This window comes from Apis florea, unplaced genomic scaffold (genome assembly GCF_048593485.1).
Source record: "Apis florea isolate Af1SG1 unplaced genomic scaffold, ASM4859348v1 contig_1615_pilon, whole genome shotgun sequence".
NCBI classification, from domain to species: Eukaryota; Metazoa; Arthropoda; class Insecta; order Hymenoptera; family Apidae; genus Apis; species Apis florea.
The window spans coordinates 6,083,809-6,108,142 of record NW_028256416.1 but is presented as its reverse complement, the minus strand read 5'-3'; the positions used below and the strand labels follow the sequence as shown (position 1 = coordinate 6,108,142).

The window sequence follows — 24,334 nt, the reverse complement described above, 5'->3', positions numbered from 1 at the left end:
TTAATTATTATCTCATTTCTTCTTTTTTCTCTTTCCTTCTTCTTATTGCACATTTAAAGTAATCGGCTGTTGGAGAAAGATTAATGGCATAGTTAATGTCGATCATATCTCGAAACTTGTTTATCTTTGCGCGTATAAAAAGAATATCGACGAGTCAAAATTTATCAAACTTCATCCCAATTAAATCCTCACGTGTTATAAATATACGTATTCCCCGTATTATCGAATATTCATGAAACTTTGTGGATTTTATCGATCACGTTAAATGTTACACTCAAGAATAAAATATAGGCAATAAAATAAGATTATTGCTAGATTTATATAACGGGACGTAGTTTCAAAAAACATTCCCAACCTTCGTGATTCCGTATATTATAAGGAATTAAAATAAAAATTTACATTTCTTTAGACTTCTACTTTAAAAAAAAAAAAAAGATAAAATTCTTCGATTCGTCGAACGAAAAGAGAATAATTATTTTCGAAAGACTCGTTTGATTTGCGAAAGAAGAAGAAGAAGAAATCGATTCACGACACTCGAAATCACGATAAACACTCTATTCCCTGTTCCTTCGCATCAAAGTCGGAATTCGACCGGTTCCAGGTGGCCGGTGATTCACCAAGAGCAAAGAGATTTCTATTCGCGACGCGACATGAAAGGTAGAAACGCGGGTTAATCCGAAGAGATCGTGCATGTGTAATTTCACCGTGGTACGCACGTGCGTACGTGTCATTCTCCTCCAGCCGCGTTTCCAACGCGTAAAGAGATCCTATTAATAGGTCGCATGCTCGATTGACAGAGCTCCCGCGTAATTTATATCCCGGCCTCTGACAGTTATTAGGAACCGGCCTGGAACCGCAATAAGGAAACCGATCGAGCCGATACCCGCCTCTCCATTTTCCACTCTATCCAACTCCTCTCCTCCCCCTTGTCCAAAATTTTTTCCCCTTCGAAAATATTTCCATTCCCTCTCTTTTATATCTTTGGAGAGAATGCAACTCCCTTCGAAGCTAATCTCTCGAAAAGGATATTTTCAAGAATAAATAATTTGATCGCGAAGCTTTCGTGAATTCAATATTTTTTCCCCTTCGAAAATATTTCCATTCCCTCCCCCTCTTTTACATCTTTGGAGAGAATGCAACTCCCTTGGAAGCTAATCTCTCGAAAAGGATATTTTCAAGAATAAATAATTTGATCGCGAAGCTTTCGTGAATTCAATATTTTTTCCCCTTCGAAAATATTTCCATTCCCTCCCCCTCTTTTACATCTTTGGAGAGAATGCAACTCCCTTGGAAGCTAATCTCTCGAAAAGGATATTTTCAAGAATAAATAATTTGATCGCGAAGCTTTCGGGAATTTATTATTTTTTCCAGTCTGTTGAACGCATGCTTTTCTCTTATCGTGTTCCAAAATTTTTTCCCCTTCGAAAATATTTCCATTCCTTCCCCCTCTTTTACATCTTTGGAGAGATAGGAAGAATGCAACTTTCTTCGATTTGAAAGTAATCTCTTTGAAAAGGATCAACATGGTACCTTTTCAAGAATAAATAATTTGATCGCGAAGCTTTCGAATTCAATATTTTTTCCACTCGATCGAATGTGTATGTCTTCTCCTTATTTTTTCCCTTCGAAAATGAGATTTTTTTCCTCCCTTTAGAGAGATGAGAAGATAGAAACTGCGTTGAAACTGATCTCTCGAAGAGGATATTCTAGGCGCGATCTTCGTGCCTTTTCAAGAATAAGATGATAAATAATTCGATTTATTATTTTTTTGTAAATTCAATATTGTTTTTTCCCGTGGAAAAATCGTTGGCAATTGTTTTGCAGAGCCCTCTTTGTGTTTTATAAATAATCTCGTGGAAAGAGAGGGTATCGTGACGTAACGATTTAGGAAACAAGTAGAAGATTCTATATTCTCGTGCTGACCTAACCAAATGTTCACTGCGCGCCTCTCAAAAGTAGCATTCACTCCCGTGCTTTCGTTTACAAGTTTCGTTTTCGCGTTTTACAGGCAGTTTCGAGTTTCGTACGTGACGAAAATCGCGCAACTTTGTTCCTCGCTCGTTTCCGGAAAATACAAAGGGGCGAAACAAATTCTTAACGAACTTCAGTCGAAGAGATACGGTTCCGTTTCTATAAATAATTTTATCCTAGGAAAATATTCAACGCGGTGTATCATATTTCAAAAACCGTAATATGATAAATTATCGATATTTATTTCCATTCAATTCATTCGCACAACACAAAAGCTGTATCGACACGAAGATTGAAAAAAATCGACGGGCAAATGAATATGCAAATGTGTCCCAATTTCGTCGAAATATTTCGTGAAAGTATTAACATTGAATCCGATAACACAATTGGTAGAAATTAAATGCACAAGGACGAGCAGATATCCGCGTGCATACGAAACAACAAAAAGAAGAAAAAAAGAATTCTCGTTCCAGCATGGATAATAGCGTGCTAGAATAAGAGGCCCGATCGGATTTGATCGATAACGATTGATAAATGATTCGCACCGATGCGTGTATCCCTTTTGACAAGCGATACGTGCAATATATCATTGCGCATGAATCGACCGCGTGTGGTCTAATCCCAGATTGGAATTCGAACGGATTGAAATTTGATTTGGATCGTCTGCCTTTTCGATTCACGTGCTAATCGAAAACTGATGGAAGATAAGTTTTCAACTTTTCAATTTTCACTCCTCCTTTTCTAAACCAGAATTTGGACGGAAGTTTAATCAGAGATAGAAAGATTTTCTCTATTATTTCCAATCAATATTTTCAATATCGATTTTCAATATTCAATATCCAGGATAACGAGAAGAGAGAGAGAGTTAATAAGAAGAAACGTACGACTTCTCGCCCCATCTTCGGTCGGAAAGAAAGGCTCGTGACATCGATCCGAGGCAAGATCCAGTTGGAATAATCCAGCAAGAGGACTCCCGGTTCCTCCCTGCAGCCTCTTACATTACTTGAAACAAGCATGGCACGTAGATCAGCATGCACGCGATCAAAGGTTGCGCTGCTCGAACAGCCGACTCGTGTCGTCGACGATATTAACGACCGTATGAATACGATTCAACCCGTACATGCGAGCAGCTCACGCGAACGAGCATTCCAAACCAACCGTCCACACCGTAAAGACACGCGTGTGAGAGGCCACAATCCTAACTCATAACGCATCGTCATAACCGAGAGGCTGGAAAAATCTCTGGGGGGGGAGGGGAACAAAAATCGAGGGGGTCCTCCGCCTTGACCCTTCGATTTTTTAATTCCTTTTCTCTCTCTCTCTTTTTTCTCGATCCTTTCGTCTTTCAAAATTGACGTCACTCCTTTCCGCGCGCGGCGAAACACGCAAGGTAACTAGAAGCAAGAAGCAAGATCGTAACCGAGAGATAGCGGACGGAAATAGAGGGTTGTCCACCTTGATATCTCGATCTCTTCCTTTTTCAAATTTCAAATTACTCTTCCACTTTGATTTTATCCATTTCTTTCAAATTTCTTCTCTAGGGAAAGAAGAGAAGAATACTATCTCCGAGTTGAGAAATCGACGCGAACATAAAATGTCACGAATTTAGAACGAAATTAGATGGCGGCTTCTAATAAGATTTCAAAATTCCTCGATATTTATATTTTCTCGTCCTCGTTCGTTGGCCGACTCGTATCTAACTCGGAATTATCAACGCGTCAACCGTGGCTTCTTTCGCAATTCTTGGTCTCATTACGCGATACCTTTTACGGAGGAAAGTTCTCGCCGCGCGTTCCTTTAAGAGAGCAACACTCTTTTCCCTTCCCCTTCTCCAAGCGGATCCTTGGATAACAGATTCACGAAGCGTATTTTTCTTATTCTTTTTCTTTTTTTCTTGAACAGCGTGGAGAAATTATTGCGCAGATATTGTTGGGCGAGAATTTAATTGAGCGAGAAGGAGTCTGCAAGGGAACTGCTGTTAGAGAGAACTTCTACTTCTCCCCTCCTTTTTGATCTTGGAATTAATTAATACAGTTATCGAAGAGTCAATTTGTTTAAGAGAAGCGGATAAAGACGGCTCGATCGATGAGAAAATCGGCGAGAAGAAATGGACGAAGGAAAATTTCTCGAAGAGACAGCCGGCACTATAATCGGAATTATGACTCACCGAAGTGGGCCGATACGAGACACCTTTTACACCTCTTGAGGTTTATAATTGGAAGCCGCAACCCCAACAACGAGCTTAGCCCCAATTTTCAAAACAATCAGAAGCGCTCGAAACGAGCTATATTTGAAACGCGATCGTTTCGAGCGCTATAATAAAAAGCGTGGGGGGAAAGGCGAACGGTTTCGATCGAACAATTGCTTATTAATTCCGGCGCATGGGCGGCCGTTTCGCGTGAGTCAATGTACACCACAATCAAGGTCCTTAGCAACGTCTAATTGCGAGACCAGCCAAGGAATCGAGCTAACGCTCCATCTCCCAAGTGGACGCGAATAATTACGTTGATTGCGAACTCGTGTTTACCCGGCCGAGATGTGGCAACTTTGGAACTCCAATCGCCGTTTTCCTTTCGACAACGATCGAGCGCATTAGAATTTCAACAAACTGAAACTCGCCTCGATCTACAATCGCAATGATCTCGTCGATATTTCTATTGTTCTCAGCCAGGAACATGAAAATACCGTTAAAATTATTTCCAAGTTAATTGATGAAAAGACTTGTTACTCCATTAACACGAGAATTGTATCTTTCGAATTGCTCTTACGAATTCGATAAGTAATTTTAAAAAGTTTGTCGTGCACGAGTAATAAACACGTTTTCCAACGATATTATAATCGAAGAATAGGAGAACATTGTTTCAACCGCGTTGAAACTAACGACGACCATTATTCGCCGAGAAGAAGATTATCGACGCTTATTCGCATCCTCGGAACATGGGCTATCTACGCGGGTAAATAAGGGAACGTGAACGAGTACGTAAAACTTCCCTTCTACTCGATTAAATTCCTTCTTCCGCGCCAATTTACGAATCGCGCCACAGGTATACAAAAGAAGAAGCGAGAAAATTCCAACACCTCGATTTAAATTCCTTACGCCTTCCTAGGCGCCTAAATTTACAGCCGAATACAGCTTGGATAGCTCTCTCTCTCTCTCTCTCTCTCTCTCTCTCTCTCTCTCTCTCTCTCTCTCTCTCTCTCTCTCACCACAGGTTTTCACAGATTCGCGTAATCGCGAGCACAAGTCTCTGTCACGCCGCGCGATTTCAATTTTCTCCACCACGTTGGAGGAACGTGTTAAGTATTCCCTAAGCGGACTAACGAGTTTCTTCTAGGCACCTTAGCAGGGAAACTATCCGTGGCGCCGCATTAACACGCGTTGAGCGATTCGCGATGGATTCACGGCCCACGCGTTTACCATGCGAGTAAGGGATTAGAGAGGAATTGTAAAGAGCGCGCGCGGGGGGGGGGAGGGGGGAGGGGAGGGGGGGAGGGGACGAACACATATGGGGAATTAAAATTTTCAACCGGTCGTGTATATCCCCCTCGTGGGGGAAATATTACTTAAAGGGAATGGAGTACTCGAATACTTGTGGATATTTTTGCAAGTTGAGAAGTTATCGATCGATCGATCTATTTGTGAAACGAATTTCGAGATAGAAGAATATTTGTAGTTTTCTTTTTTTTTTTTTTTTTTTTGCACCGATTTTTTCAGACGATTTTCAGAGAGAAAGGTAATTTTATCGCATCAGCGTTGATAAAAATATCGAGAAATCCGAGATCTCGTTAATTTAAATCGAAATTTTATTTCAAGTTTATCTTTTTATAAATATAAATCTCGAAAACGTGCAAATTTCTCTCGGATCCAATCATTCGTTTATTGTTGCTCCCATCCCCGTCGTTCTCTATTTTTAACAAAGTTTAACCAACTTAACGATAAATCAGCCAAAAACAAAACGCTGCTCTTCCAATTTCTTCTCCAAATCCAAAAATATTTTACTTTACTTTACGTAACACCTCAACATCTCTCGTTAAATTTCGACTGATTTTCCAAAACTATAAATTCAGCTAATCATCCCTTCTCGAAAGGATAGTTATCGTCGATTTAAGAACGCACGTTCGTAAAAATGCTGCGTATCTCAAGCAGATCGGCCGGTTTGGTTGGAGGTCGTCGCCGTGCAGTCTACCCGTGTAAATACCATCGTTCGGATATCTGGCACGATTTACTTCACTTTCCTTCCTTTCTTTTTCTTTTTCTCCCTCATCCACACGCGGAAACGAGTATTCGAGGACAGGTGTCGTTTGATCCACCGTGGTGGATCAGGAGGAGGATTATTCGACGAGATAAAAGTAAGTAGCGAAATTTTGTTCGTTTCTCGAACGTTCACTTTTCACGGAAACTTCTTGAAAAGAGAAAATATGAGGGAGAATTATTTGAATAATATTTTAAGAATAAGGGTTATGAGTTATCAGGTTCAATATGATTGACATTGTACTCCAGATTAATTCACCGTTTGTTAAGCAATTATTTTCGATCGAAGTAAATCTTCCTGATCCGATAATTATTAAAATTGATGCTGTAGAAATCGTTGGAAGAGTTTATTTCGTTTCTCACTGTAATTTAAACAAATTCAATCCTTCATCGTATCGGATAAAGCGTAGATATTAAATTCGTAAAAATAAAAGAAAATTCATCATTTATTGTTATCGTGAAGTTGCAATCTTGATTAATTTGTTAAAAGAAGAGAAAAGCAAGATGTACAGAGAAGAGTTAATTAAAAACAAAAACAAAATAATAATAATAAAAAAGAAACGAACAATTTCAAATTCTTCTAATTCGAATATTTAAAGCAACCAAAGATTGAATATTCAAAGGAGATTCCGAAGGAAATTAAAATTCAATCAACTTCAATGAGACGAGACATTTTTCTGCAGGAATCGAACGCGCGTAGAATCGATCGAACGAGTTTTTCTTCCACGCGATGGAAAATGAACACGCGATGGAAAAAAAAAAAAAAAAGGTGTCGAACGAGGTGATGCGTTTTGTTAAACACGCGATATCCGTATATGCTTGCCCACGCAGAAATACGAAACGTCGCGCACGCACTTCTTCTTTCGTCAACGACATCGTCCACTGGGAGACATTCGTTCTCTGTACAATATTGTCTTACTTTTTCCATTGAACCTTTTGGCGTGGCGTGACAACGAAGAAGATTCCTCTTCAATTTCGTCGAACTCATCGTGACGAATTATTTTCGATAGATAAACGAACGAGTTTAAAGTGAAAAATCAAGTAGGATCACGTTATAAACACGCAGGTTTGGAATTTTTTTCTTTTTTGTTTTTCTTATCGTTCGACTCTTTCCTCGAAAATTTTCTAACTGATGGAATTCGTTTAAAAATTTTTTTTTTTTTGTTCTTCAAAGAACAGTATTGGATGCAAACGGAGGAAACTAATTTGATAATCAAATCGTGATTACTCGATTTACTCGGAGAAAACAACGCGAAAACAAAGATTTCGCTGTTATGCAGCGAGGAAACCTATTTAAACGTTTCGTAATCGAGAGTTCCATTTAAATTAATTTTCAATCGGTTCGCCTCGTTTCCATATTATTATAATCAGAATTTCGAAATAGCTCGATAAGAAAATTCCGATATGAAATTTCAATCTATGTATACAGATATCTAATAAAATCCTCGTAAATAAAGCTACGTAAGTGCAATTTACCAGATACAAAATTTAGAATATTTTTTTTTATAAGTTAAAACATTTTAATAATCGTCACGATCAATATCTCCTATTAATCCTCTCCTATTAATGTTCAAAAAATAAAGATACGAAATAGAATTACGTCATCGCGCTAGAGAATATTCATTAAAAAAGAAACGTTAAAGAAACGTTGTGATCGATGCGAATATTAACGCAATTATTTCTAAGAAGAGTCATTTCAGATTCTCGGAATGGTCTGACGTTTTCAACCACGCCACCGATTCTCCCGAAAACTTATCAATTTATCGTAAAAGATCGGATTGCTCTTTTCTCACTAGGCGAGGTCCATCCGACACGCTGAGTATGCACGCGTGCTGTGTGTAGCGAGAAACGCTCGTACAACGTTGCACGTTCTTCGTGGATACACGCGCCGATATATGTGCAGCACGTTATGCGCGCGAAAGCTCTCGCAAAGATAATTCTGGAGCCGTGTCGCGGTGAAAAGGAAGATCGAGCAATCTTGTCACCACTTACGTGAATAATTATCTGGAGGCAGTGACGGTTCGTTTAACGATAAGAATTTTCGGTCGAGAATAATTCTCTAATCTCTTTTTGCGGGGATACCGTTCTATTTTCTGATAGATAAATAATAACCTGCGACGCCTCCTCTTTGTTACGTAACAATGCACGTAAGTGTAATATATTTTTATTTTTAAAGCTGGATCGAGAATTTGGTGGATGGAAATTAAAAGGGAGTTGTTAAATAAATTGTTTTAAGACGAGTTTTAAATTTTCCTTTTGATTTCAACGAAAAAGAGTCGTATGTCGTCCAAGTTATTTGTTATTTGCAAATATTGGATTTTAATCAAAATCAATAATCGATTGTAACGAGTTTAAATAAAAACATACACAATTTCATCGGAGAGACTATGTAAATGTATCTAACTTTGCAAGTAATCGTTTATCGACTCTAATACCAAACTCGAACATCTTTGGCTTCTGTGCACAGTGATTTAGTTAAAATTGTAATTGTCTAATCATCGATGCTACTTGTTTATCAGGTAGCATAAATCTTTGGTTATCGACTGTAATGAATGACTTGAAAATATTCATTCAGGGAATTGATATAATACGATGGCACGGCTATAAAGTGATTCGTGTAACAAGAACTTGGAATTTACTAGATTTAGTGACTAGATACACCTAACAAGGTTGTGATCATGAAAAACGTACTGCATGATATTATAAATTCTCAATTATGGATACGTAATGTTTATAATAAATACACGATGTAATAATCAAAGTTAAAAGAAATTCGATTCTTTACTTTTCTTTTTTTTTTTAAATTATTATTCTTACATTATTTCTTCCTATTCTAAATTTTACCTATATTTCTGCAGTCATTCAGACTACAATAATCGATAACATCAAATTGAATAAAAATTCTAAATTTAATACATCCTGAAAATTTTCAATTTTCCAATGTACATCCAATAACGAAACTTTCTACTCGAGCAAACTATTGTTCGTTGAATCTTAAATTTTATTTCTTATTCCATCGTCCAAAAAAAAAAAAAAAAAGAAAAGAAAGGAAAAGAAAGAGAGAAAAAGAAAAAGAAATAAAATCATTGAGTGCGCCCTCCCGCGTGTAGTATTCCTATCCCTGGCCAATTTTACATTACCCTTACGTCACATCACGCGAACACGTGCTTTCTTTAAATAAATCCAGAGCGACGAATATGCAAATACATGAGTCGACGAGTCAACGCTCGGCTTTCAGATCGTAGCGGAAAGATATCACGTCAGAGAACCGCTATCTGTAGTCATTAAACTCTTATCTGACGAATTAAAAGCAAGATACATCGAAGGATCAATAGCGATCGAACGAGAAAAAAATGAAGAATATAGGACGAGGAAAATCTTTACGGATCCTATCTCTGTTGCGAGTGTTATTACGGATATTTATGAAAGCGTGGATTACACGATTAAAATTTTTACGTATATTATATTTGATAGAAATTAGAGTAACGTACAATTATGATAAAAATAACTAGACGTTTCATATCGATAAAGATCAATGTTAATTTCACTTAAAGTATATGTTTGATAACTTAATAAATTCAGAGAGCAAAGAATTAAAAATTTTTGAAAATCATATCGATTCTTTTAAATTATAGCAATTTTTTTATATTCCTCGATCATTATATTTCCCTCGAATTAAATGCAACATTAGTACGCAAGGAAAGGAAAAGTTGTACAAGTATTCGTCGATTGAAATATTTATTTTCTTCAATTTAACGATCTGTTCTTTCCAATCATGGTTTTCTTTTTTTTTTAAACTATACTTCACAGAGAGAAACGTCAGCAAGTAACAAAGGTATGTATTTCCTTCGTTTTAAAATTATCTCTGTAAAAAATTTCTTTCCATTCTTTCTTTATTTATTCGAAGCGTGTTCGATACACACACAAAAGATACCATCATCATCCAGATGAAACTGTTCGATTATCAGCGTTGTAATGATGTAGTCATCTGGCGATGGAGGTAGGAAACGACACGCTATACATCGTAAATATTCAAACATCCATGCTGTTATCTCGCCGATTTATCACTACGATTGTGAGTTCGCCTATTCCATGATTTCCGTGACGTCAAGTCAAGTGTAAGAGCTCTCTTTATCTGTCGTCTAACTTTTTCTTTTCTTTTTTTACTTTACCTTCCTGAAGAAAAATCCTGATTCTTCGCGAGTATAGTATATAATAGCGGAATTATAGAAAAATTAGAGGAAATAAAAAATTTTTAATTTTCGATTTCATATTAATGAAATTGAAATTTATGTACGCTCTTTCAATAGCAAAACTGATGATTCATCGGTGTTGATCGAGTAAAGATATCAAGTATTAAAAGTGTACAAATTAATTGTAATACTTTTATAAAGCATCCTTTCGTTATCTGCACACATTGCAATATAAACTTCATACATACTTTTCACTCTGAATACAATTACAACTTTTAATACTCTACAAAAATCTAAAATTCTATACAATCCAAACCACGATGAAGATCTAAACCTCTAACTAACATTTTCTTACGTATTTTTCGTGATCAAAGTCTATCGTAAAGAATCGATAAACCATCATCAAAAAAAAAGAAACCGCTTCGTTCCACCGCTTTTATCGAATTAACACGATCTTCTTAACGGATCTTCTTATTCGTCCCAAGGGACGACAATTTCACGCAAGATGCAAGAGGAGAAGAGGAGGAGGCGCAATTTCCACGGCGTTTCGCATTAATTTCCGTTTCAATTAACCGAGATACCGATCGCACGGGTGTAAATTACGATTCTCCGTTATCGTTCGCGATCGAAAATCAGCGGCATTCCAGGCGAGGAGGAAAATGACGGAGAAGCTTTGAGAAGAGGAGGGAAAGGGATGACGCGGACAAATGGACGGAGGGGGGAGGAACGAGAAGGTCCGCGAAATAATCTACGGTCGAGCGCAATTAGCCACCTCGTTAATGATCGAGCAAGAGATAACTGGAAATTAGCGTTATGCGGATCTGGATTAGGATTGGCAGGGTTGAAGGTTGAACGTTATGAATATTATGGAGCGTAATTAGGGGATGAAGTCGTTGCTGGATCGCGTGTCTTGTTTATTTAAAATTGTGCGTGTGATGAAAAGAAAGGAACGAGTGAGTGGAATTTAGTATCGGCTCCTTTGGATATTTGGTAAAAGAAAGTACTAACGAATCGAGAAATCAGCATTTTCAAAGTTCCATGCGTTGCTTTATTTAGAGAAATGGGTTTTGGTTCAGGGAATTAATAGGTGCTCGCTAAGTGAAGGAAAGTAAGAAAGTAAGAAGGAAAGTATTAACACAAGAATGAAAATAAAATCCGGTCTATCGAAACAACGATTAATATTCTTTTCTACGAAATTATATGTGCCCCTCTCGGGACACTCCAATTACACAAAACTTGAACACCCTCGATCGCTCGTTCTCGAAAAAAAACGAATCTCTCGAATCAAATCCCAAATTGTTCGACCGATTAGGGAAAGAAAAACAAAAATATCTTCTTCCCACGCAGAGGAATCCTTCCTCGAATCATCCTCCTCGACCGAAATGGAGGAGGAAACGAATAAAACAACACTCCTGAAAATCTGTTTTTAATTCGAGGGAGATCCCTCGACCGGTGATTTTTCATTTCGTCCTCCTCAAGGAATGCTGACCACGATTCGTCGAAGCATCATCAGGCGTGTAAGAGTGTCGAGCAACGCGAGTAGTGGCTCTCTAGGCGCAGGTTGGGTAGGAATATGAGCGCGCGCACTGGCCGAGTGTGCGAATAAAGGTTGGTGCAACGAAGGAGAGGATACGGGCGTGCACGTGTGGGTGTTGGTGTAGGTGTGGGTGCTTTGGAGCAGCGGCCTTACAAGGACGTCTGGACGTTCCTAGCTTTCCCTGAGAGAGCCGTGTTGCACACCTTGGGACGTTAAACGGCGTTAACGGATCTTTCGCAACACGCGGCGGCGAAGACGCCACGAATTACGGGCTCGAACCGTTTCGTGATCGAAAATCGATAATCGCCGGCCAACCGACCGTGTATCCAATTTGTCAATCGTGTGCCGGCGACCTCTCTTGTCACGCAGCTCCTCGCTCACGAATAGATAACGCGCTCTAATGATTTATGACGTGGCGAGGTTGGGCGATAAAGAAATTGGCGCGAAATTGAAATTTTGTGTCTCGTAAGGATTCAGAACTCGGACGAGGAGGGGAGTTATTATTATATTGTTGGAATTTAAATGGATTTGATCGATAAATTTACAGGAGGATGAACACGAGCGATTATATTTACTGAAAGATAGAATTTTAATGAATCGAAATCGAAGGAAATATAAAATCGCTATCTTTCAGACCCTTCTTCTCCAAGAATATATATATGAACGGAATGTTACTTTAATAAATTAAACTCCTTAACAATCTAAGAAAGATTAATCGCCAGGCGTCGTAAACGACGTTACATTCATCAATCGTTCCCTCGGAAAACGAAGATCGAATCCCATCGAACCGCAATAAAATCGAACATTAAACTCTCCTTTAACATCGTTCCGCATCGAAAGAAAGATAAAAATGGTCCTATATTAAATCCTGCTAAATCCTCTCAGCATTAAAATACTCATACTATTTAAAATACTTAATTATTTACCACGTATACGTTATTCCAACGAAACAAAGGAGACAAAATGAATGCTTACCTTCCAAGCTCTCCTCCCCCAAAGTGCGTATTCCTCCAACGGTGGTGGACGACACGTTCTCGACTCGCGCCCCCAGCAAACTATCCAAAACCAGCTCGGCGACCGATCGCCCGTCCACGCTCTTCTTCCTCGCCCCCTCCTCCTCTTTCGTCGCGCGCACACCGGCCCATAACACAACCAGCAAAAATACGATCAACAGGACGACGCTGATCACAGCGGTGACGACGGAGGCGCGACTCGAGATCCGCGACATGTCTGCGCGCCCCCCCCTTCCACGCTATTTCTACGCTCGCCTTTCTTTATTATGCTCGCCTGTCCCTCGCCTCCCCCTCTTCCAACCTGAGGAAAGAACGCGTCCTTTTTCTTCTTCTTCTTCTTCTTCTTCTCTTTTTCGGAAAAGGGAGACAGAAGAGGAGAGACAGATCCCGGCCGAGGTCAGTCGATCATTTTCGTGGCTTCGAGGAGAGGAGGATTATCGCACCATTCGGGTGATTCGCCACTCCTGAACCACCCCTCGAGCGCCCATAGAGAGACCTCCTCCTCCTTCAAGCGGACGGATCCTGTTTCCTCCTCTCGCGAAACGAGCCGGCTAAATGCAACCGGGATCCAACCGCGGTACGCCCATTAAGAAGCGAGACGATTCGACGTGCGCCTATCCACCAGAGGTGTCGTTACCTCTGCGCGAGCCACGATTACGCTGTGCTTGCTGCGGCTGGACTTTCGCGTTCGGTTAAGAGACGGGCATGGCACGAGGAGGCGAGGGGGTTGTGGATTTTTGGTCGTCACCTCGCCGCTTCTTCTCCTCTCATTCCGGCCTGAAAATGAAAAGAGATGGATTAGTGACAGAGTTGATGATTTTGTCGTCTGATTGATTTTTATCATTGATCGAGGTTAAACGTGGGGGAAGTAGAATTTTCGAATAATTTTTTCGGTTAATATCAAATTGCACGATTCTCTTTTGATTGGAAAGAATTTTATTTGGAAGAAAAGTTGTGTTGAATTTCTTTTCGTTTGAGGGAAGAGGTTAAAGGAAAGCAAGGCTCTCTTGAGAAGGTCTACGTTTGATAAGTAGAAAAGTGAAAGTGAGATAACGGGTGTTGTCGGCTAAGATAACCGCGCATAGATAATTGAATATCGCTACCCTAATTATAAAACCTGTTAACTCATCAAAATTTCAAATAAACGTTAATAATACAACGTCTTTTTTTTTTTTTCTTTTTCCTCTTTAATTTACGTACAACGACAAAATCAAATTCTTCTTCTTTCATACTTTTTAAGTATGCTTTGCCGTTTCAATAAATTACACGATACGATTCGATTCGTAAGATATATATTCGTGATCCTGCCTATGAATCTTTTATCAATCTTTAAAAATCTCTTATACAAATGCATCCAACTACAGACGCGAATTCCACGAATTCCATCCGTCCAGCCGAGACTGATCCAACGGCAGAAAAGTAACAACAACAACAACAACAAGGAAAAAAAGCAAAGAAAATTATAACTTAAATTGGTCGTTAAAAACGACCATTAATCAATTAAAAACTCCACACATAACTCACCAAGCAATATTCATCCAACGACAGATATTCCACACACGATTCACAAGCTCGCGCAAATAATAATAAGCATGCACAAGTCGAATCGTGGCGGTTGGAAAAGTAACAACGGGGAGGAGGGAGAAAAGAGGGGGGAAAAGGAAGAGAAGGAAAGAAGAAAAAGGAAAAGAATCGAGAAAACAAAGGAAACGGCACGAGGGAAAACATTTAGACACGGTCAGAGACGGGAGAGAATGATTTCCACGATGAGGTCACCGGCACGGGAGATGATTTCTCCCGTGTCGAGCAATTTAACCGTGCGAATCGCCGTGAAACCGATTCGTGTCGCGTTAAACATTTACGACGCGGTGCGTCGTTCTCTTATCGCGCGACACGGAGACCACCGCGCAAATAAATTTCCGATCGTATCTTCGAGAAAGGAAGGGAGGAAGCGAGGAGAAGGATTAATCGACGCGTCCCTGATTGGATCGAGCAGCCGCGTTAATTCGGAAATAATTGACTTAAGCCACGCGTGATTGAGCTGAAAATCATCCAACCACTTCGAGGAGGTGGATTCATGGAGGTGGAAGGATATTTTTTCTTCTTCTTCTTCTTCCCCTCCTTCTTTCCGCGTCCGGTTAAACGCGAATGAACGAGAAATTATGATGAGAAATTATTTATGGAAAGATTGAAAAGAAAACTGTGAAAGAGAAATCTTTGCGAAAATTGATAAAAAATTTAAATGAGAATTAAATAAGTGTTGGTCAACTAGAGAATTTGATAATTCGAAGAACTTTCTGAAAGTTATATTATAAAAAATTATAAAAAAAAAAAAAAGAAGAAAAATCAAGAAACTAGAGAAACTCAAAGATCGGAAAATCTCAAGTCGAAGAATTCAAAAAAAAAAAAAAAATAGATGGCTTCTTTATGGATTTTTTTTAACCGTAACAAATCTCTCTTCTAAACTTTCGTCGACGATCAGTGCAAGACGGTTTCCCAGTGCAAGAGATATTCCCTCCTCTCATCGTGGATGATTTCTCGACGATTCCTTTTTTTCTTTTTCTTCACATTCTCTTCTCGATCTCCGTGGCTGGGTGTCGTAAATTAGAGCTCGAGGGCTGCCACGTCTGGGACCACACCGCGGGCCGCGATTCAATGTGAACGATCCCGTTTGAAAGTGAGAAACAATCTTAACTGTTATTTTTATCGAATACTTTTTCTCATGGTTTCCAACTTCAAAGAGGGGGCTCGAGTTTTTGAATTTTTGTCGTGTGTAAATTCGAACGTGAAACTTATGGGAACAGTATGTCGAGCATGTTCGGCCTCGTCTCGGAGCCTTAATGATTCCGTTCGCTCGATATGGTCGGATTATATGCTGTAATTTAGAGAATGAATCACCGAAAGCGTTTTTAACGCGATCGACCAAGGAAGCATTTTGAATGAGAATATGGTTTCGATGATGATAGACTTGATCGCCGAATAAGCCTTGTCTATGATATACGATGTATTTAACATTCATTCGAATATATCGTTTGGACCTGTGAGTTTATCCTTTCGTCTTAAATTTTCTTGGGGATATTTCAAAACTGTTCGAAAAAAAGTTTCTCGATGAATGAAAATTTCGAGATAAAATTAAACTTCGATTCGGAAAAATTCTTTCGAGAATTGGAATAAAAAATTGTTCAGATTTAAAGATCGACGAAAGAAATATTTTTGCGATGCAAAATCTGTTTCTACACGTACGTATCGTATATTAGTTTATATTAGCATTGTTGTTGGTATTGAAAGATCGACCACAATTTAATTTGGTCTCTTGACCAAGAGAACAGAGACGGAAATCGGTAATTAGACCACGTCAGACGGTATGTATAAATAGCGCTCAACGATTTCTTTCAACCGTTTCATCGAACGCTTCTTCGAATCTTACGTTCAGTTCTCTTTAATTGCAAAATAACCCGTCTTTCTATCTACGAAAAACTTTTTCCCTATCGATTATCGACCAATTTTTTTGATTCGATCAAATGAACGAATTTAAAATTTCAAGATAGATTAATTGAATTTTGAAAATAAACAGACTCAAAAAAAAAAAAAACACTCAGTTTATATATAATTAGAAAACGATATCTCTCGTTAATATGCCACATGTTGGCGGTACCTTGAAATATATCAAAAACACAAGAATGGAATTTCGAATGGAAGTTAATTCCCCACGCATCTATTGCGCACAACGAGCATTAATAAATGCTCTCTCGAAGATTCATTAGCATTTATCAGGCAAAGAAAACACCATCGATCAAGGATCGAATAGTGGATTATTCAGAGAACGCAGTTAGCCGTGGCCAGACCTAACAATCGCCAACTTAAAAATCTCAAGGATTTTTTCCTTCTTTTCGAGAACCCACACCAGTTCCACGAAATTTTTAAAGAAAAAAATTTCCTGTCAACAACTATTATAATATCAGCTATATCCGATATTTATTTGTATATCGCATCGATTATCGATATACCTCCATTGTCCGTATTTCTATTTTTATCGAACAAATGTCTCTTTTTCCATCGAACGAGTACGATTTTAAAAATCAATTTTTAAACAGAAACACACACATTTCATTGTTTGCAAAGAGATTTATTTCATCGATTAGTTTGCTGAAATTGATAATAACTTTTATCGAGATAGATATTTGTCGATCAATTTAAATATCAACAAGATCGTATTTTCATTCCACCGTTAATTAAACCTCTTCCCTTTCGCTTCGATTCACGTCGGCAAGGAAATCCGTTTTAAATGAAGTTTCACCCGCGACAAAAATAACGTAATCTCCTCGAACGACGGTATCTTTGAGGGTTAACGAACGTCGGTGAACATTTGCAAACATTTCGCGCGGCATTGGATATACCCGACTTAACGAACCTACGAGCCGTAGACCACAGAGAGTCCTCTTTGCCGTCGTTGGTAGAAAATCAAAGAGTCTAACAACTCTTTCAGAATAAAAGCAACGAAAAGCGCGTGCATGTAACGTATACTTCTCCGATCCGCGTGCAACATAATGGTCGGTTGTATTGCTCGGTTCAAAAATTTTCCATCCTGCATTTCAAACGTTTCTTTGAATAAATAAATAATGGAATAATTTTTCGGACGTTGGACAACAAGTTCGTTTCCAATTTTATATTTCAAAGTAATTTGAATATTTATCGTATATATGATTTGAGGTTCGTTCACGTTTGCTAATCTTTAAAAATTGAAGTTGAAAATAAAAATATTAGAAAGGAAAGGATAAAACTTTCGAAAATATTTATCGTCGAAAGTAATTCCACAAAATGGTTAATGCTGTGAAAATAACATTCTCATCGCAATGATTAATCGCAAGAAATATTATTTCGATTCGCAACGAATTATTATTTATTTTAGCCGCATACTTTATCTTGAATTTCTTCTTTTTTTTAACTTTTACAAAATTATATACTAATAATCGATATACTATCTTCGTCTCGAATATCCAAAAAAAAAAAAAAGACGACGCTTAATTTTTCTCTCTCCTACGACGATTAATAATAAAATAATTAATTCTTACGTAAAGTCTTATTCAATTTTCATTCGAAAAATTTCGATAAAATCCTTGACAATTTTACCTTCCCTTTTTCATTCGAATTAACCAAGCTTCTCCCCTCCAACAATCACGCAATTACGATATTAAAATCTCTCTCTCTCTCTCTTTTTAAAACAATCTTCGATAAGACGAAATCTTCACAAAGCCCAAACAACTCGTTATCTCGAGATCCAGAAATTAACGTCCCTCGGCATATCTCGCGAAACGAGAAACGAAAACGGTCGACAGGATATTTTTCGAGCATGCTTCACCGCGATCCAGTATCGCGCAATATAACACACGGTTGTGAACGCATACCTCGGATAATGAAAGCTTGGAGAGGAGCGTTCACAGAGAGGAAAGTCTGCGGCCGCGACGACGTCGTCGCCGAGTGAAATATAAAAGCGACGTCCCGGCTGCTGACCTCGCCAGTCACTTAAGGTCTGGGTCAAACTATTCTCGTCGCGTACCTTTCCTAGCCCGATTCATCGATCGATCGATCGATCGATCCTTGTCTGCGAATTTCTGGCCAACGCGTAAGTAATTTCTTCGATCGAACTCACTTGCAACACTCGAAACACGTAATATTTGATTCTTCTTCGTCTGTGCGTGTATATTATGTGTGATGTTTGATTTGATGCAGAGTTGGAGTTGTGAGAAGATTTCGAAGCGATTGAAAAATTCTTAGTCGAGAATAAATTCCAGTTAAGAATATCGAAAATTAAAAAGTAGACAGAGAGTTGACAAAGAATTTTCGAGATTTGTGTGCGCGGAAAAAATGTTTCGAGAATTGGGGATAATCTATGAAATGGATAATACGAAAGTGAAGAATCGTGATACATTTATATATCGACAATCTTCGATATAAATACGCGGTTTAATAATGATCGTGCGCCGATTAAGTCACAGATTATAAATCGAAATGGTCGATTGAATATTAATGGAGATGAGATACGCCATGCAACTAATAACACATTCTATAAACGATTACAATTGGCGGCGGCGGGTACCAATATAGGTTGTATAAAAGGAGAAACGAAGTTCGTTATGCGGAACTTTGCGGAATAAATTTCTCAAGTGCAACGGACGCCGAGACAATCTTGGCGCAAATTGCCCAGAAGCATCATGAGCGTATAAATGATTGACAGAGAATAACCTGGGGAGTCTGTATCCTCGTAAAATCTTCGCTAACATTTCTCTATGTAAATTGCCACCTAGAATGGTATTATACAGCGTCGAATACGATCGTACTGCCGAGAGATAAAGTTTATTGGCCTCGTAAATACTGCTCATTTTCATATCTCGTCGCAATCTATGGCAATAACCACGCGGGGAGGAAAGTTATCCAGTTTTTCTCGCGATTAAATTACACAGGGAATTTAACAAGTCTCTTTTCTAATTCAATAAATTATCGTTGGAAGATTCTATTCGAAAGAGAATCGTCTATTGCGTATCGATGATCCATCGATCGAGGCTACGAAATAATACTAATTTTCTTCCCCACCGTTAAACGCTTGATCTAATAATAATCCAACGGTTTAAACCGATTCACGACCCTGTACACCCCATTTCTAAATGGGGCATAGGAGAATCGTTTAGGCAAATTCGAGCGTGCGCGTCGTAAATACTCGGCGGCGCTCCCGGCACGTGCACAGAGAGAGGAGGTTAAATCTTGTGTTCCCCGCGGTCCGCTCGCGCTTTAATATCACTCGAAGCATCGTGAACGAAGCGGGCGTTCATTAAATTTCAATTCGCATTCCGTCACCGCGAATAAAATTCGAACGTGCCGCGAACGTCTCGCCATCTATCGCGATGCGCCCGTAAACAAACCGAGGCATCTACGAGGAGCGAGGGGAAATTTCGAGGAAACGAGCCGAGGATTTCACGAGACGATTTCTTTCGTCGGAATTATTTCGAGATGGGAAAAGAAAAAATGGAAGGTTCGACGATGATGGGAATTACTTTCGTTTGATTATTCGATAATATTTTCAATGAGAAGAGGATTGTTTGAGAGCACGATTTTTTTACACACTTTTTTATAATACCGATTAAATTGAATAATTAAAAAAGAATTGGAACGATTACGAAATTGTTTCTAAAGCCATTCAATAAACGGTTATTAATCTGTATCTATTTCTCTCGACGCGAGAAAAGGAAGATAAGCAACAACATTTCGAGTGTATCGCGCATCGTACGACACTAGCGAAAAACTTTAAAAATAACAGCGGTCTGGATCTCAATATAAATGTTCTTTTTGATATCGTCTCTCCTTATCGTGCGTTGACCCTGACGCCGGATTAAATTGTCACTAAGATTTGCAAACTCCGTTTTCGATTTCAATTTTTTAATTGAAAAATGTTTGTTTCTGCTCCTCGAGGAATATCCAGAGAGTCGCCTCCCAATAAAATATTCATCGATGGATGTATCGAAAAGGGTTGGCTCTCTGAAAATTTATTACGCCAAACTTTTATCCACGAATGCAAACGCTGTAAAGCCCCCGAAAGCTGTATTCTCTCGACAATGTTTTACTTGTAATTCAAATTTTCTCATTTTAAATATGTACGATCACAAATAATAAAGGAATCGAAAATTCGTCTGGAACGGGAGGAGGAGAGACAAGAATACGAGGGAATGGAGTGGTCGGTAGGCGATATTAACGAATTCAGAACGGACACGTTCGGATGTTAGATCGGCGGCGTAGTGTCACGTTACTTCGCAATGCTTCGGAATGCAAAATCGCGGCGACGAACGAGCTAGTCTCGTTGCTTACGAAGGCCTCTCTCGTCGCTTAAATGTCGAAACACCGAGATCCCGGCCTAAGGAACTGGAGAACCGACACACGGTGCACGGACTCGAATTCGCACTCCGTTGCGTTTTCGCCCATTATACGTGATCTTCCTTTTTCCTTTGCATTTTGTAATATAATATTCGCCTATACGCGTATAAAGGTGATTTGATTTAAATTTCTTTTGTGAAGAATCATGGGTCGTTAATTTTTTCTTTCTCTCTTTTTTTTTTTTTTTTACCCAAATTTTCACCCATTTTTCTCCGATTTTTTGGTTAATTTTTACAAATAGATTTGGCACGACGCTAAGGCTCGATCGAGTGTCCTTTCGCGAACGAGAAGATATCAATTTATATATTTCGTGATCGTTGAAGAACAATCTTTTATACCGTTTCTTTAACTCTTCGTTTTAACTGATATTTTTGAAAATCGATAACAATATTCTGCTGTTCAAAATTTAGATAGATTAGATAGGTAGATCCAAAATTTTCATCTGTCGTAAAATTTTATAAAATTATTGAACGAGTATCAATTTTCAACGAATTGTACGAAAAATATCGAGTAAGTTCTATCCTCAAAAATACCCATAACTCCCCCCATTAATTAATTCCGTGACAAAATGAAATATTTATATCACAGTAGACATCCCGCCTCTTAATTAACCAACGGAATATACGATCTCATTTGTTTGCCCCAAATAAACAGGAATCGCGCAAAGCAAGCAATTTAGGGGATAATTTCGTGATTTACGATTCGAAGTGAAGTATATTCGAAGTGAAAATAAATCAAAGAATTGTAATAACATCGGATGAATTGAAAGGAAAACAGTCACGGGGTGTCCGGTGTATAGAATAAGAAAAGCTGATTTTAGAATATATCTTATCCGGAATTTATTTACAAAAATTTTCATTGCACTTCCTATATTTGTTCATTCGATACGAATAACAAGTAAGAAAGATAATGATCGGATATAACGTTCCATCGATCGATGATCGCAAGGAAAGACTCGTTGTCCTTCGTTTTTAGAAAAAAATTTTTGATTCATGGATACATTCGACGTGGAAGAAATTGCGGGAAAATTGAGTTGAGCATATTATTGGTATTTACTGATATCTATAAATATTCTTATCGGATAGAAGAATTGACTTCTTATGGAAATTTATTTTTACATCATCATCAAACATTAACAATAATTTTTTTTTTTTAATTAAATTCGTTTGTGGAATTCGATTTTGTAAATTTATTTTATTTGTTTGGAAAAATTTCTTCGATAGATATAATTCATACGAGTCGAGATACATCTAATAATGTTAATAATTAGAAGTTTTTAAGATAATATTAGTCAATAAATTAAATTGCTCTATCACGATAACTTTTTTGTTCCATCAACTTTATCGATAATCGTTATCAAAAAGTTTCATTTTTAGCGTGAAGAAGAGAATCAAAATGGATAAAAAGGGAGGAAAGAGAAATTTATTTCAAGATCGATAAATGAAGATCGATAAATTCGTTTCAAAGAGATCGAAAGGAGTTACTTTCAAGACGAGAAACATTCAGTGATATCTTGTTTAAGGGAAGAAAGAAAAAAAGAAGTGGAATGTGACAAAATGAAACATGTGATTTCGAGAACGCGCCTGTCAACTTCCGCCTGCTATTATCGATTTTTAATTAAGTTCGGAGCTCGATTACAAGAAGCCGCGAAGCTCGTTTAACCTTTATTTACGGCCTTCGATGTTAATGCATGAGAATGCAACTAATTTACAAGCAAAATCACCGAAATGAAAAGAAAAGATGAAAGAGGAATAGTGATCTTTTTCGAAACCTGTTCGTAAAACGAATGGATCAACCGTGATTTTTATCTTGTTTAAAAAATCGCTTTCAACTTTTTAAAAAAAAAAATCTTTTATTTTTTAATTACAAAGAAGAATGATAAAAAAAACCGTACGAAATGAAGAGTTTTGTGCAGAATAGAAAGAAAATAAAAATTCAATTTTGTTATTATATTTTTATTTATATAATATTCTATTTGATTTTCTTTAGTGATATCACGTTTGTTAAAAAAAAAAAAAATTGATTTCAAAGAAAATCGTTCTAATGAGCTGGCAAAAAATTGTTTTTGTTTGTACTGTTCATATAATCATATATTCAAATAATTTCTTTCTTTACTATATAATTTTTATGCAATTATGATATTATTCGAAAAGATATTTCAATACTATTTTTATATGTATTTTTATATGTATATATATATATTCTTTTCATAATTTCTTCTATCTCATTTATAAATTAAAAGTTATTATCTAAAAATTAATTTTATATGCAAAGTATCCTTAAAAGTAATACATGATGTAAGTAAATTAAACCAAATGCAACTAAACTTAATCGAACTTTTGTTTCACGATTTCTGAAAAAATTAAGAATTTGTGTGATTTGATAATATTGATGCAACCTTGATGCAATTTTATATCATTATTTTTTAAAAAATCAATGTTATATCATTCCGCCTCGCATAACCTTTCCTTAAAGTTCGTGCAAACTGTGATATTCGACGATATGATAAAATTATTTCCCTTATTAGCAAAAGTTAATATTACCATAGAATAATCTTATCTGTTTCAAGCTATTTTACAAGTAATTTATTTGGATTCTCATAAATAATATATGAAGATAACGTACCTCTTAATTCTACTAAAATCATCGAGTCTCAAATATCTCAATCTTTCAAAAAAATTGTAACAAAAATAGTGCAATTAGCGAAATTAATAATTATAATGACTGAGCTACTTTTTTCCCTAATAGATATAAATTTAATTTATAATAGAAAAGAAATAAATTAGATCAGATTAACATCTATTTTTTCCTATTGATAATATTATGAATAGTTTATATATAACAAAATTATGAATGTTTTAATATTTTAAAGAATTAATCAGTTAATGTTTATTTCTTAATAAAGATAAATTGCAAAATAAATATTGCAAAATATGTTAGGTTCTGTTAAATTTCTTATTATATGAAAAATATAATAATGTATTTAAATAAAGAAAAATAATTATTTAATTGATAAAAATAATGTCATTTCATTTCTTTTTGTAATATTTATTAAAATTATTAGATATAAAAATCGCGAATAATATTTGACAATATATATTTCAAAATTATTTGCAAAAATATGAATTAAATTTGGATGGAATAAAATAAAATAAATAAAAAATAAATAGAAGATAAATCAAATAAAATTATCATTATATAATACTTGATCCTATTTCGATTTTTAATTGAACTTTTAAGAAAAATCGCATGAATTAAAAATTTTTCTATTTATTTGCAAAATTTTGATAAACGATAAATAGTTATTTGCACCTTGCGTTTCATATCATCATTATTTACCTTTCTTTTAAATCGTCAATTCGTGACGTTGGTAAAATTTAAAAAAATTTAAAAAAAATACATACGAGAAAATGAAAGAGACATGCAAAGAGAAATACCAGTACAA

General features: G+C 37.0%; 1 protein-coding gene across 6 annotated transcripts in view; it reads right to left on the bottom strand.

The window, feature by feature from the left end:
- LOC100866087 (ADAM metallopeptidase with thrombospondin type 1 motif A) overlaps positions 1 to 24,334 on the bottom strand; it is a 118,571-nt gene that overhangs the window by 92,749 nt on the left and 1,488 nt on the right. For all 6 annotated transcript variants that reach the window (XM_086904062.1, XM_086904070.1, XM_086904060.1 and 3 more), the window contains exon 2: positions 12,929 to 13,743. In XM_086904062.1, the coding sequence (XP_086760188.1) occupies positions 12,929 to 13,181 (253 nt within the window). In that variant the 5' untranslated portion in view covers positions 13,182 to 13,743. The remainder of the gene's footprint in view (positions 1 to 12,928; positions 13,744 to 24,334) is intronic.